General features: G+C 41.2%; 1 protein-coding gene across 1 annotated transcript; it reads right to left on the bottom strand.

Annotated features, from left to right (window-relative positions):
* Positions 1-6,430: 6,430 nt before the first annotated feature.
* On the bottom strand, positions 6,431-14,964 carry tamalin (trafficking regulator and scaffold protein tamalin). Its single transcript, XM_087780982.1, has 8 exons — positions 14,075-14,964; positions 11,677-11,726; positions 10,982-11,036; positions 10,660-10,762; positions 9,700-9,793; positions 9,386-9,452; positions 8,912-8,978; positions 6,431-7,027 (listed from the first exon to the last, which is right to left on the bottom strand). Exons 1-8 carry the CDS (start codon positions 14,216-14,218, stop codon positions 6,573-6,575), a joined length of 1,035 nt encoding a protein of 344 aa, XP_087637108.1. The 5' UTR covers positions 14,219-14,964; the 3' UTR covers positions 6,431-6,572.
* Between the last annotated feature and the right edge of the window lie 113 nt (positions 14,965-15,077).

Raw genomic sequence — 15,077 nt, 5'->3', positions numbered from 1 at the left:
TGCTAAATTCTTGGCATGGGCAGCCAGAGGTCTTGGGTTCAAGACCCAGCTGCTACTTTAGTCTGGAGTTTTTGACCAAGAGAGAAGGTCAAATAGAACAAAACCGAAAATCTTAAGTTGGAAGGTGATCTAGTGAAGTGGTCAGACTCTCTTCATTGACATCCGTAGGTCTTGGTTTCAATGTCTCTCTTTAGTCTTATATTTTGACCGAGAGTGAAGGTCAAATAGAACAAAACCAAAAAAAAATAAAGAGTGAAGGTGATCTAGTCTAGCGGTTTGACTCTCTGCATGAACAACCAGAGGTCATGGGTTCAAAACCCAGCTGCTACCTTACTTTTGAGATTTTGACTGAGAGTGAAGGTCAAATAAAACAAAACCAAAAAACAGAGTGTGAAGGTGATCTAGTCTAGTGGTCGGACTCTCTGCATGAATAACCAGAGGTCATGGGTTCAAAACCCAGCTGCTGCCTTACTTTTGAGATTTTGACTGCGAGTGAAGGTCAAATAGAACAAAACCAAAAAAATGAAGAGTGAAGGTGATCTAGTCTAGTGGTCAGACTCTCTGCATGAACAACCAGAGGTCATGGGTTCAAAACCCAGCTGCTCCCTTAGTTTTGAGATTTTGACTGAGAGTGAAGGTCAAATAGAACAAAACCAAAATAATAGCTGTGAAGGTGATCTAGTCTAGTGGTCAGACTCTCTGCACGAACAACCAGAGGTCATGGGTTCAAGCCCCAGCTGCTACCTTACTTTTGAGATTTTGACTGCGAGTGAAGGTCAAATAGAACAAAACCAAAATATTAGCTGTGAAGGTGATCTAGTGTAGTGGTGAGATCAACCGACTGGCGGTTCTCTGAGCCTCACAAGCTCAGGGTTCGAATCCCACCCTTCACTCAGGGAGCTGGAGCAAACCAGACCGGGCGCGAATCCGGGGTAGTAGGGCCGTGTCCTCCCCCGAAACATCAAGAGAGCAAAAGGAGGGGGTTATACTTTTATTTTGCATATGGAAAAATCTCTAAAAACTATGGCATCAAAAATTGGTCTCTCCTCCCCCCTCTGCGGACCCCACTATGGCCCCTCCTCCCCAAACAGGAAGTGGTTCCATGAAGGTCAAGTGAGGTACACTTGATCTTCATGGAACCACTTCCTGTCACCCAGGAAGTTGAAGAAAAGTGTGAAGACTCCTCAGGTTCTCCAAGCAGCAGCTTCAGATGCTCCTTTGGTGGAGAACAGAGGACGTCACAACTCTGCAGGTCAAATACAACAGTCACAGAAGCTCATCCTCACCCAGATGTTCCTGAAGTCCATCACCTGCTTCTCCATCATGTCCCTGCACACCTTCTCCTCTTCAGTCTCACCACCTGTTCAGGAAGGAGACATTAGGACCAAACCAGAGTTCATGGATCGACTGAAGACACTCACACAGGTGGTGTTAGCAAGCGAAGGATCTCATGACGACCTTGAAGGTTCAATCTCCGTCACATATGTTCCACAATCTTCTCAAGAGCTGGACTTCCTGTCTTCGTACCCAGTACCAGTGAACTCCAGCAGGGGGCGGACGAGCTCAGCCAGCTGGAGACTAAAGAGAAGAACAATCAGTGAAACTACAGTTTACACAACAACAACAACAACAGAATCTAATAAGTGAAGTCTCAATACATTCAGATGTTTCTAAGACACTAAACACAACTTTAAGATGTTTGTTACCATGTTATCCTAGTTTTGTCCTCAAAAAAACAAGATATTTACTTAAACGAGGGAAACAAAAAAACATGGACCAAAAACATTTTGTGTTCAACTTAAACCAAAGTCTGTTGCTGTGTCTCAAATCGCATACTAGCGTACTAAAAGTTAGTATTTTTAGTGCGTCTCAATTCTTAGTATGCGAAATTTAGTGCGCCATGCACACTTAATTGGCGTACTAACACGCCCACAAAACTGAGTATGGTTCGATGCACTAACCACCCTAAACGTCCGCCATCTTGATGACGTTTTAAACGGAAGTTACGTCATATATAAATGCATAAATATTAATATACTTACAGGTGTATTTTCAGCAGCATTAGAAAGATGACACGTCTTCGGTGCTGATACCATCTTAAATATCTCACGAATATTTAGATTCTCATATTTTTTCTTTATTTTTTTTTCCAAACTTTCAAAATGTGCTGCCAGCAGGTGGCGATAGGATTCCAACAGTTGGTTGCAACATCGTTAAATAGAAGAAGAAGCTGTCGAGTCATTTCCGGTTAGTGTGTAGCAGCAGAGTTTGATTTAAGACATACTATCTGTGGAGAATTTGCGTACTAGTTAGTACGTACACTAAACTGATGCATACTAACTTCTAGCATACTAAGAGTAGTATGCAATTTGAGACACAGCACATGCGTTTCTAGAGTTTGTTGTTCGCTTTCATTTAAATACTGCTCCGAGGCCTTTAGTAACAACAGCGCCCTCCAACGGCATTGACACGTAACAACAAGGAAGTAATTCAATAGTTTAAACATCTTTTCATTCATTCATTCATTTTAAAAAATATATTTTGAATCAAATTATTTTGTATTACATAATAATACAACCGATGTATTCTTAATTTTGAAAGTAAAATATAAAAATATTAATAAGATTTATAAGACAATAAATATTCACTATACATTGAAATTAATTTATTGAAGCAAAATAAAAAAAATGGGGAAGATTCAGACGACGCCTGTCATCACTAGAATCTGCTTTAATTCACTTAACAGTGAGTTTAATACAAGTTAAATGAAGGTTAAATAAATAAAAATGACTTCATGGCGATCAATGATAAATAACACAGATATATATATGACACAAGTTTAGTTTAGGTCGTAACAATGTTAAACACTTTACTAACTTTAAATAATGTTTAATGGATCAAATGATCCAAATTTTAGGATCGCGACAGAAAACTAATTCAGTTTATTGGATTTGTTTACATCACTTTTATTGTTATAACATATGATCATATCTGAGCATTTATTTTATTCACGTTTATTTGCAAAACTTAATTTACGATTTAAAAACATTTAAAGGCGATAAAGTGAAGAAACGTAAAAGTAAAACCCTTGAAACATATTTCTAACTTTAAACCTTAAATTATGTACAAACTTCTCCCTTACAATAGTCGACCTTCTGCGCATGTGTGGATGATGTGCTACTGACCTTTGACCTCATCAGTGTCAGGTGCGCTTCTTAGCATTAGCTTTAGCTTCAACAACAAGTAGAGTTTTACTGAAAGTGACTTTAATTCAACACATGCATGAACGAGAAAGACTCAGTTCTATTGTTTTATTTACAAACAAACTTCAGGACAAAAGTGAATGAATATAAAAGTTCAACAAAATAGAATCACGACTTTTAATAAACGCTAGTTTCGTCATTAATATGCGTTTAAGTCACAACATGGTTCTCAGCTGCTGTAGTTGTGTAGAAAGTCAACGTTCTCACCCGCAGATGTCCCAGTAAGCCAGGGTCATGAGCATGTTGGAAGTTTTCATCTTCAATGTTGTTCAAGCTGGAGCATCAGCTCGTTTGGTCACGTGACTGTGACGGCGCAGGTGTACATCCGGGTGTGATTTCTTGTTCTTAGAGCGCCCTCTGGTGGATTTAAGAAGACATAACTCGTCCATTATAAATCCGCTAAAACTGAGTGGTTTATAAAAATCTGACGTAATTCCAGTGGGTGACAGCAGGTGGCGCATGCGCTCTATCAGCTGAATCGCTTGACACTCATGTTAAGATGATCTGCAGATGACGTCACAGGTCATCGAGGATCTTCATCTTCTCCAGAGTGACGTCATGGCAAAAGTCGTTTATCTGCAAATGACGCGAAGAAGCAGAAGTTGTGGCTTAAGTTATCACTTCAGCGAGTTTTGTTTATAAATAGAAAAAAAAGGGAAGTTTGTCTGCTGGCGGCCTTGTTGACATCACTTTATGTAATAGTCGAATTTTTAATCCACTTTGCCCTAAAATATATGCATCATCATACAAGGTACACTATAATTAATCCTGTTATTTTATTTTGTTATTTTATTTATTAAACATTTTATTGGTGCGCTTATTCGATTCACATTTTTTGGGGGGTTAATTTATATTCTATTGAGTGTGTGTGTGTGTGTTATTGTTCAATCAACATACAAATGTTCACTGCGTTTGTTCATTTTTGTGTTCTAATTAAACTTCCAACCGCTAGATGGCAGAAGTCATTACGTCCTCTATGACTGAGGACGAGAGGATACAGTGGCCTTCATACTAGTTACCACTCACGTGTTTCTCACAGTGAGGACGAACGACAACAAGTCCTGTTCCAGGGAAGTCCAGGACCTCCATTCTCCCCAGGCTTCCTGCACCAGTGACTCATGTTCCTGTAACTTCCTGGACAAACACAGACTCTTCCAGCTCCTCTGATCCTTCACTTTCTGATTTGTTCAGTGGAAAACACAAGCACATGCTGATCCGCATCACTTCCTGTCTTGACAGGCTTCACAAAAGTGATTTGACCACAAACATGTTCTTCTGAGTCGTTCTTGTGATGAAACTTCCTGCCATTGTTCTGAGATAAGAAGCAGCAGATGTCGTCTTATCAGACCTTCTGACATCTAGAGCCATAAAACCATGATGAGACGAAAAGAGGAACCGGCTCAGTAACGGAACTCTGTCTCCATGGCAACGATGTTTGTCTTACTTATGGACGGAGTAAAGTGTGAGACGGTTGAGTTTTCAGGAACTTTGTGTTTTAAACTTTTAAAAAACAAACAATTTATTCTAATGCGCTTTCTTAAGGGCATGTTTTGGGTTATTTGTTTATTATTTTATGAGGTGGTGGATACTACAAGCCGAAATAAAGTATAAACTCAAGGAATAAATTGAGCTAAATATGCTAAAATGATTTTCATTATTATTATTTTATTGCGTTTTATATAAATTCCATTCAATCTATTTTTTAACTGATAAATAAAATCTTAGTTTCCCTGAAATATTTTTTAATTCACTTTTTGATGGTCAATAAATACTGACATATTTTAATGAAAATATAAACTTATATTGTTAAGATCGTTGACATGATAAGGACCAAATAAATACATTTAAAAAAAACATCTTTAATTTGTAAAGATTTGTCTACTTTTAATGCTTTTTTCAAGTGTCTTAATAAATTATAAAACCAATTGTAATACAATTTTCTTTGGGTTAGGGTTAAAGGTCAAGGTTAGAGTTAGGGGGTCAGGTTCAAGGTTGGACTTGGGTCGACGTGAAGGTGCAGGGGGTCATAATGTAATGGCCTCTCAGGTGTGTCTCTCCTGCTCAAACACAGATGGACACTTTCAGCCTCTTATCTTTTTTACGACGGCATCCGTCGCCATGACGACCCTCCACTCGGGACGGATGCTCCTGCGTGAGAGTGATGCTTGAGCACATAAGTCGTGTGTAGAAGAGCCGCCGGCTCGGAACCACAAATATCAGCAGCTTCTCTATTTCCGTCTCATGGTCCAGACCTCGAGGAGGGAACCGAAAAAAACTTCCTCTTTGTCTGAACGAAGCTTCGCATTCTTGCGGCAGTTTCGACGCTCGCTCTTCCTCCCACGTCAGCGTTCTAGAGAAGCAGTCGCGGTTTGTGAGACATTCGGGGCGACTGTCGTCGTCATGGAGACATCAGAACTTCCAATAAATGTTTAGAAATGTCAACGTTTTTGACTTTCAAATTTCCCACTGAGTCATAAACGTGTTTGTGTTCAGGTATGAGTGCAGGGGCCACAGTGAGTACTGTTGCGGTCTGTAAGGGGCCGTCAAGCAAAAGAAGGAACAAAACACACATTTTTATATATATATATATATATATATATATAAAGTTTAAAATAGTGTCTTCTGGACGTTTAAGGCACATAGTAGCAGCGGAACCTTCAGTGAAAGTGACCCCCCAGGGGCCACCACTGCTCTTAGCCATGCATGACAAAGCTGATCAGCTGAGACCCCCCCCCCCCCTCATTCTTCTCTTTCTGAGGAACAATCACTTCGTCACCGTCAGACAAAAGAGGGAATGTGTGGTCAGTCTGACCAGTGCCCCCCCCCACGGTTCTTCACGTTAGTACGTTTGCTGCGCTAATGGCTACATGCGAAGATCCTCTTTCACGTCATCCTCAACTACCTGAAAGTTTAAAATCATCCTCGTGCGTAGCCATTAGCGCAGCAACAAGTTCTCTGACAGCTCACCCAGGAGCGACCGCTGAATGGTTCAAATCCCAGAATGTCCAAAAGCAGGTTTGTTGGAGGACCAGACGTTCTTCTTCTTCTTCTTCTCTTCCGCTCCTGCAGCCTCACGCTGACCTCAGCACTTCTATATTTACCGCGTCACATGTTCCTGACCGCACGGCGAGCGAGTGTTTCCCACGGACGCCTGACAACAAAGCCGCTCTTCTTCACAAATATTTCTTTATTTTTGGCAACGGGGGAATCAGCTGGTATCAAAGTAAAAAAAAAAGAGGAGGATGAGAGAAGAGAAAAGCTTCTCCCTGCAGTTAAATAAATAAGTTAGTTCTTCAGATGTTTGGAATGTCACAGTTTGCTCTCCTCCTCCTCCAGCGGCTTGTTCAGTCCCGGGATGAACTTGAGGATGCGTCGCCTGAAGCTCTTGTGCTTCCTCTGCAGCGAGCTCACGGGCTTCTCTCCGGCGGCGCCGGCGCCGGACGACGAGTTGCGGACGTAGCTGCGAGTGCTGGCGCTGCGGCTCAGCGTCGTCCGCGCCGTGTTGAAGAGTTCGCTGGCCGGTCGCAGGCGCTTCTTCTTCTTCTTGTCCTGGGCGTTGGGGTCGTGCTGCGGGTCGGCCGGGTACAAGCAGGTCTGGTACAGCGGGTCGTCCTCCGTGTTGGTGCTGACGACGCTGCAGCTGCTGCCGGTGCTGCCCGGACACACCAGGGCCCTCTGAGCGGCTGGAGAAGGAACTCCTAGGCTCCCGTACACGCCTGCCGACTCCAGGGACTCGTAGACGGCCGCGTCGCTCATCACGATACCTGGTGGAGGATCAACGATCAATTATCAATTATCAATTATCAATTATCAATTATCAACGATCACGGTCAACGGTCAATGATCAACAATCAACAGTCAATTATCAACGATCAATTATCAACGATCAACCATGGTTTCAACTCAAGTGACGCGGAGCTGCTGTCGCCCAATGAGGGGCGTGTGTGTTGGTCATGTGATACGAGACTCACAAGCGTCTTATGAACCAATATAGTATAGTATAGTATAGTATAGTTTCTTAGTATTTCACTGAGCAATACTACTGTGACTCGCAGCTTCTAGTTTACAAACACTTTTGAGTGCAATGTAACACAAAATAACTACTGACTCAATAACAGACAACTACTGACTCAATAACAAACAACTACTGACTCAATAACAGACAACTACTGACTCAATAACAAACAACTACTGACTCAATAACAAACAACTACTGACTCAATAACAGACAACTACTGACTCAATAACAAACAACTACTGACTCAATAACAAACAACTACTGACTCAATAACAAACAACTACTGACTCAATAACAAACAACTACTGACTCAATAACAAACAACTACTGACTCAATAACAAACAACTACTGACTCAATAACAAACAACTACTGACTCAATAACAAACAACTACTGACTCAATAACAAACAACTACTGACTCAATAACAGACAACTACTGACTCAATAACAAACAACTACTGACTCAATAACAAACAACTACTGACTCAATAACAAACAACTACTGACTCAATAACAAACAACTACTGACTCAATAACAAACAACTACTGACTCAATAACAGACAACTACTGACTCAATAACAAACAACTACTGACTCAATAACAAACAACTACTGACTCAATAACAAACAACTACTGACTCAATAACAAACAACTACTGACTCAATAACAAACAACTACTGACTCAATAACAAACAACTACTGACTCAATAACAAACAACTACTGACTCAATAACAGACAACTACTGACTCAATAACAAACAACTACTGACTCAATAACAAACAACTACTGACTCAATAACAAACAACTACTGACTCAATAACAAACAACTGACTCAATAACAAACAACTACTGACTCAATAACAAACAACTACTGACTCAATAACAAACAACTGACTCAATAACAAACAACTACTGACTCAATAACAAACAACTACTGACTCAATAACAAACAACTACTGACTCAATAACAAACAACTGACTCAATAACAAACAACTACTGACTCAATAACAAACAACTACTGACTCAATAACAAACAATTACTGACTCAATAACAAACAACTACTGACTCAATAACAAACAACTACTGACTCAATAACAAACAATTACTGACTCAATAACACACACCTACTGACTTAAACACCTACTGACATAAACAACTAATGTCTCAATAAACACATCTATTGACATAAACAAATGCTGACATAAACAACTACTAACATAACACACAGTTACTGACATAAACAACTACTGACTCAATAACAAACAACTACTGACTTAACACAACATTACAGACATATTAACAGACACCAACTGACATAAACAAATACTAACTTGACACACAGCTACAGACAAACAACTACAGACATAAACAACTACTAACATAACACACACTTACTGACATAAACAACTACTGACTCAATAACAAACTACTGACTTAAACAACTACAGACATAAACAACTACTAACATAAAACACAGTTAATGACATAAACAACTACTGACTCAATAACAAACAACTACTGACATAAACAATTACCAAATCAATATTAAACAACTACCGACATAAAAACTACTGACACTAACCAATACTGACCATATTGAAGTTACTAATAACCCTCAAACTCACCATGAACCAGCCTCTGCTCCTGAACCATCAGTGTTCTGTACTCGTCCCACTTCTCATGGAGAGTTTGCTGCATGAAGAAGAAGAAGAAGAAGAAGAAGTTGTTACTTCACACACGTCACTTGTTCTCTCTTTATCTTCATCTCCTGATGGTTCCACTGATGACAGAAACCTGACAGGAAGTTGTGGGAAGTTTGTTCTTTCTTTTATCATCTTGAGAGTTTTCACTGGAAGTTCTTCACAAGTGCTGCTAGTTAATGTTTCAGCGTTTACGACCGACGTCTGAGCTGCAGGATTATCAGCACAGCTGCTCAGACTGAGTGAGTCTGTGTGTGTGTGAGTGTGTGTGTGAGTCTGTGTGTGTGTGTGTGTGTCACAGAGAACGTTTAGGCAGCAGTAAGAATGCCACGAGTGCGCTGCTGGTGCGACAGGTGCAGAGCGAGCGGGTCAGAACCCACGACCAGCATCTGTTCTCACCTTCAGGAACTGCAGTCGCGCCTCCAGCTCCGCCCTCCTGATGGCGTCGCTGTAAACCGTCTCCAGCCTTCAAAAGAGAGAAACATGTGTCAAGTGCGTCTTCGACACTCTGACTAATTGTCGTCTTCATCTTTCACGAGCAGCGGCGGATATTAGACGTCGAGGATATAAACCCCGAGTGTGTGTCGCCTTTCATGTGTGTTTTTACAGCATCCCGTTCACACTCCACCCCCCCCCCCAACCCCCGTGATCATGTGACTCTCATCCCCCTTCCTCTCGGACATGTTTTGGTCGTCGTGGCAACGGTCCCGTACCTGAGAGAGTTCCCGCTGGATCGGATCAGCTGCACGATCTCCTTGTGACGAAGTCCGTCCACCGCCGCCTCGTTCACGCCGGCGATGGTGTCGCCTACACACACACACACACACACACACAAACACACACAATGAGTGCCACGGGTGACTGACACACACTTTTGTTTCAACACAAGAACACCATGATGTCATGTGTGGGAGACAAAGAGGCCGGAATGAGAGGAATTTAGGAAGTGAAACCATGTGATCACGTGACACAACTAAGAATCATTTAATTATATCATTTAATCATTTAATTTAATTATTATTATTTATTTATAAACTTTTAAAACACTCAGAGTCACAAAGTGCTTGAGATTAAAAAAGGAAAATTAATTTAAATGGTTAATTCAAACCAGCAGAGTAGTAATAATGACATGATTAAGGACCCGGTAAATAAAGATTATACAGATAATAATATTAAAATAAAATAACTAGCTGTAGATGAGAAATGAAGAATAAATCATTTATTTGATTTTATTTGTGTAAATATTTACAAAGTGAATTTTTTACCGATTTAGTTAAACTAAAAACTATATAACGTCCTCACAATTGTTTTTGTCGTCGACATCAATATTTTTCCCAGTTATTCAATTATATCGTTTTTAAAACATATTTTTAATAATCCAATTGTTTAAAAAAAAAAAGAAAGATTGAGACATTTAGTAAATACATTAAAAATAACAACAAAAACAATAACTTATAAATAACAATAAAAAAATGTATCATAAAAAAAAGAATAACTCAAAATAAAAACAATAATATATAAAATGATGATAAATAAACAACATTACACAATAAGATCTAAAAGTAAATAAAATGCACATAACAGAAGAACAAAATGACTTCATCAAAGAAATATAATATATTTGTTTACATTTATCACTTGCTCTCCTGAGTATTTCTAGTCATGTGACTCACCGACTTTGAGTCCGGCGAGGTGGGCGGGGCTCTCCTCGTGCACTTTACACACAAACGTGCACAGCTCCAGCGAGTTCATGTCCGGGTGGTGCAGCCCGTACGTCTGCGGGAGAGACACGACCTCGTGAGAGAAGCTCTGATGTCGGGAAGTCCAGGAAGAATCTGAATTGTTCTGCTCGAGGGGCTCGAGGTTCCTGCCCTTCCTGGACAAGCGCCGGTCTTGCAGGAAGTGACCTCATGACCTCGGGAGTTTGAAGTCCCGTTTTCCTCCTTCATGGTTTGTTGTGTAACTTGTGACGTTCACAGTGTCAAGATGTCTCACCTGGATCTCGAATCCAAACGTGTCGTCGTCGTTCTTCTCCAGGACCACCAACTTCCTGAAAGCAGAGACTTTTTAAGTCATGGGTTCAAACGTCATAACGACTCAGAACTAACAACTGAAAACACAGGATTTACTCGTTTCAATTCAATTTAATTAAACCCAATACGATCTACACTCTGACTCTGGAATGTCTGAAGACCTCCAGTCACTCGGAGGAGAAGGTGATGACGAGCGTTCAGAACAAAAGAGAAACGTCTTCCTGCGTCGGTTCTTTACGACGGCGACCCGGACGGCCTCCAGAACCCTGGACACACAGAGCGGGTCTGTTCTTAAACCTCGGCTCCACAAACGCCTCCGACGGCCGACAAAACACTCGAACGTCACGACGGGTTTGAAATAAAGGGGCGAGTGTGAAGTTCTGACCCGGCGGGTCGCGACCCGAACCCTCTCTGACGACGTTTGCTGCCGTCATTAAAGACTTTTACTCGGAAGGAGACTTGAGTCTGAAGGATGTTCCCAGAAAACATCCTATTTTTTTTCTACTTCAAGGTCATCATCCGACCTTCAAGGTCATAGACCAGTGGGGGGGCACTGGTTTGAATCCAGTGAATGTTGAAGGACCATCAGATAATGTGAGACAACATTTATATTGAGAGTTGAACTGGTCCGGTGTGAAGAAGAACTCGGGTCAGTACCTTTGGGGTTCAGGTGATGGAGCCGCTGGTTTCCACTTCCTGTTGTCGCCCTGAAAATGGAGACAAAAGAGTCAGAAGGAGTTGAGGACTCGACCCGTGTGACTCGAGTCCTTCAGATCAAACAACTGCTGGTCACAGGTCCTGGTTCAGATCCTCAACTGTCATCGTCATGGTTACGTGGACCAGTGTTTGACTTTCATCTGACCCGATTTCTCTCGACGTGTTTGACGACACAAGACGACATGAGACGACACACTAACACACACAGACCTGCCTTCAACAGGTAGGCAACAGTAACACACACATGCAACACGTATACCCACACTGAAACACAACAACACACAGAAACACAAGATGACACACACGCACAAACCTGTATTCTAACAGGTAAGCATTTATCAGTAACACACACGTGAACCTGGCTTCAACAGCAACACACACGCATATAGAGAGACACACACACACATATATGAATATGCCTTCGACATGTAGACATTCAACAGTAACACACACACACACATGGCGACACACTGAGACACACACACAATGACCCACTGACACACGCACACACACACACACACTGACAGACACGCACATGGTGACACACTGACACACATGCAGAGACACAAAGACACACACACAACGAAACACAGACAACGACATGTACACACAAAAGTTACTGAGACCCACACACAACAATACACACACACCAAGCTACTGAGACCCACACACACACACAATGACACACACGTGCAGAGACACAAAGACACACACACACCAAGATACTGAGACCCACACACACTGATACACACACACAATGACACACAAATGTAGAGACACAAAGACACACACACACCAAGATACTGAGACCCACACATACACCCACACGCACACACAATGACACACCCACACATGCAGAGACACACACACACACACACGGTGACACACTGACACACACATGCAGAGACACAAAGACACACACACACCAAGATACTGAGACCCACACATACACCCACACACACACGGTGACACACTGACACACACATGCAGAGACACATAGACACACACACACACACACACACACACCTCTGGTCTGTTGTAACTCAGACATTTTCATCTGCAGCAGCAGTGAAAGGATCTTTGTGCCACCTACACACACACACACACACACACACACACACACACACACACCATCACTGTAGGTCCATAAGTGTTGCTTTCTTTGCGTCCCCACACACTCACTAGATCGCCCCCCCCCCTCAATGAGAGCATTTACAGCAGAGCTGCTGCACAATGACCCGCTGTTCCCCGTGTGGAGGTTCAAGTCCCAGCAAGAAGAAACACAAAACTCTTAAAGCCGACATGTTGGTGTGAGTCTCACTTCACACACTGCAGACACACACACACACACTCTCGTCTACACGTTCATCAAGACCGGACCAAGTGTGTGACCCCGAGGTCGACACACATCATGGAGGTCAACACATGCGGGTCCAGGTGATGCCAGCACAGCAGGGCTCGGGTGGTCCGGACCTGAACAACTGTGACCCACCAGAGACAGAAACCATCTCCTTTACAGGCACGTCATTGTTGACGGAGGGGGATGACACTCTGGCAACCCACTGACCGCTATCATGGCAACCATTAATGCAACATTTATGAGCTAAAGTTCAATTTAAAAACTTTTTTAAATACTATTTGATATTTTAGTTTAAGACCAAAGTGACAATGAAATTAAATTGAAAATAAAAGCTTAAAAGGTTTATTTTACACAAATGTTTAAACTTTTTAACATAAAACAAAATACAATGTCCTGAGGAAAGTAAACCGAGCCTCGAATCGTTCGACTATAAAGACAAATGTTGGTTTAAAACTAAAGTCTCATTGAATTTACGCCGTTTTGCTCCGAGAAAAGTTATTATTTTGATTGTGTCAATTTATATTTATCTTTATTTAGATTTTCCATTTTTCCATTCCATCTGTAAATTACATGAATGAATAAAACGCATTTATCACATTTTAAAGTCTCTATTTTATAGATTAAATAAACTATTCCTGAGGCGTTTTAGCGGGAACGCTGAAGAATGTCGTTTGTAAAAACAAACAAACACTTGTTTACATATTCAAATGTTGACTTTATTTTCACGTCAAACCTTTCTTTGTGTTTTCTATTCGGAGCAGGATTTTCTGACCAACAACAAGGAATGTGTTTGTTTTTACACTTTAAACGCCTTTTCCCTTGGAAAAAACTTTATTTATAATTATTTAAAGACAAAATATCAACAACTGTAATTATCCTGTGACGTTAAAAGAGGGAAACTCTAGAGTTAAAAGACAGTTTGAGTAAAAAAGTAGTTTTTCCAGCTGGTAAACACAAATATTGACTCAGTACCGGTACCTTCCTGCAGGTTCTGGGCAGAGTTCCTCCAGAGAACGCCAGCGTCTTGTGGTTGTAGACCGAGCCGTCGGAGCGGGACGAGGGGAAGTAAACGTCCTCCGAGCCGGAGCTGGAGTTGACTTTCCTGAGCCTCCGGAGCGTCATGTCGGCGGAGAAGTGAAAACACCTGCGAGGCGGAGAAGCTCCTTCGTGGCGAGTAGACTCCGGGCGGTGAGAGGAACCGGCGTGTGCTCGTGAGGAAAGCGAGTGACGGAGAAGCTCCGCTCCTGACGGCGACCGCTGAGACTCTGTGGCGGGGAGAGCTCGACTACAAACGTGGGGCAGAGCGTGTGGGCGGGGCTTCTGCGCGATTGACACGCGTGATTGTTTTGTGCTGCGTTCACTGACCCTCCTTCCCTTCGACTACAACTCTTCCAACTAGGGCCGCTCATCTCGATTTTTTAAATAATCTTAATTATTAAAAATATTTTTTTTAGACGTATAAGTTTTTACTCATCAATTATATTTTGTAAAACCAACAATACGAGAGAGAGAGAGAGCACGTGTTAAAATGTCTTAAAATGATAAAATAAAGCGTTGTGAAAGATTAGTCAGATGTCGCCACCTACTGGCAGAAGTATGGCGTTACACTGAGAAATAAACCGTAAATTCTTTTTTTTTATTTTCATTCATTAGCTACTTTATGAATTCATTATTAAGTTAATATGTCAAACATTCAGTAACATTAATCACACAGAGCAGACCTGAGAAAACTGACTTGACTGTATTTATTCAATTATAATAATATTATTCTATTCTATTATTTATGTTAGGTAGAACAGTATTGATTATTATTATTTATTTATGAATAGTATCTAAATATGAATAAAAGGTTTCGGTTTATGACTTTTTTCTTTCACTTTTGTGATGATATATGGCCACTAAAGAAAATTTAAATGAATATAAAAAGCAAAAAAGATTAAAAAAAAAAAGTTCTAAAAGATCGGTCAGACGTCGCCACCTA

Source organism: Callionymus lyra, chromosome 19 (genome assembly GCF_982586985.1).
Source record: "Callionymus lyra chromosome 19, fCalLyr1.hap1.1, whole genome shotgun sequence".
NCBI lineage: Eukaryota > Metazoa > Chordata > Actinopteri > Syngnathiformes > Callionymidae > Callionymus > Callionymus lyra.
The sequence above is the reverse complement of the archived record's forward strand: the minus strand, read 5'-3'. Positions and strand labels throughout refer to the sequence as shown.